The 1,213-nt window shown below is 42.8% G+C and overlaps 1 protein-coding gene across 1 annotated transcript; it reads right to left on the bottom strand.

Annotated features, from left to right (window-relative positions):
• Window positions 1-372: 372 nt before the first annotated feature.
• Window positions 373-912, bottom strand: LOC140824250 (uncharacterized). Its single transcript, XM_073185846.1, has one exon. It carries the CDS (start codon window positions 910-912, stop codon window positions 373-375), a length of 540 nt encoding a protein of 179 aa, XP_073041947.1.
• Between the last annotated feature and the right edge of the window lie 301 nt (window positions 913-1,213).

Genomic DNA, 1,213 nt, shown 5'->3' on the forward strand with positions numbered 1-1,213 from the left:
TCCACCATATTCACCTCTCGGTTTCTCTTTGGCTTCTTACATTCAGATGCCTTGTGACCCATGCCATCACAGTTATAGCATTTTCCATAGAAATTTTCTTTGAAACGCCTTGTTTGGTTCTGAGGTTCAACTTTTTGTTGGAGGGAGAGAAGTTTCTCGTTTTCGAGCTTTGACCATGCTCGACCACATTTGCCTTAGCGGCAACAGGAGAAAACAATCGTCTTTCCAAACTCTTGTTGTCTTCCTCGATGCAAAGTCGAACAATGAGCTCTTCAACATTCATCTCCTTTCGCTTGTGCTTCAAGTAATTTTTGAAATCCTTCCAAGCTGGTGGTAGCTTCTCAACAATAGCATCCACTTGGAATGATTCACTCAAGTCATCCCCTCACCGTGAATCTCGTGAAGAATCACTTGGAGTTCTTGAACATGGTTGATAACTGGCTTTGAATCAACCATTTTAAAGTCCAGAAAGCGGCCAATAAGAAACTTCTTGGCCCCGGCATCCTCAGTTTTATACTTCCTGTCAAGGGATTCCCACAACTCTTTAGCGGTTTTCTTTTCGCAAAACACGTTGTAGAGCGAATCGGCCAATCCGTGTAGTACATAGTTTCGGAATAAGAAATCAGAATGATTCCATGCCTCCACCGCACCAACTGATTCAACATCTCCCTCACCCTCTTGGAGTTTAGGAGCATCCTCAGAGAGAAATCTAGTCAGGTTCAGCATCGTCAAGTAAAACAACATCTTCTGCTGCCACTTTTTGAAGTCCACACCAGTGAACTTCTCGGGATTTTCACCGTGACTGCCTGGGACAACAACCGCAGCAACACGTTGGGTAACATGAGGGACAACTTGAGCCACAGTAGGGAAAACATAACCAGTTTCCCATTTTATGCTGGTTTCAGTAGCCATATCTGAAACAAACCACGTAATGAGTAATCTGTTTTAAGTTTGTTGCACAATATATCAAATGGTATAGTACAGAAAGCTATTGACAAAGAAACCAGCAAATCAATAGTGAAGTAAAACAGTAGAGAAATGCTCAAAATAAACCAAACCGAGGCTTGAATGGAATACAGTGTCCTTAAAACAGATTTGTCTCATTTTGTATGTGCTTCGAGGATCGTCTTGGACGTCTGCTTCCCAGGATACAACGGAACAACCAGCAGTGACTTAGCACGAGGCACTACTACGACGAACTGAAAACGTACCT

Source organism: Primulina eburnea, chromosome 2 (genome assembly GCF_022965805.1).
Source record: "Primulina eburnea isolate SZY01 chromosome 2, ASM2296580v1, whole genome shotgun sequence".
In the NCBI taxonomy this organism is placed as follows: Eukaryota; Viridiplantae; Streptophyta; class Magnoliopsida; order Lamiales; family Gesneriaceae; genus Primulina; species Primulina eburnea.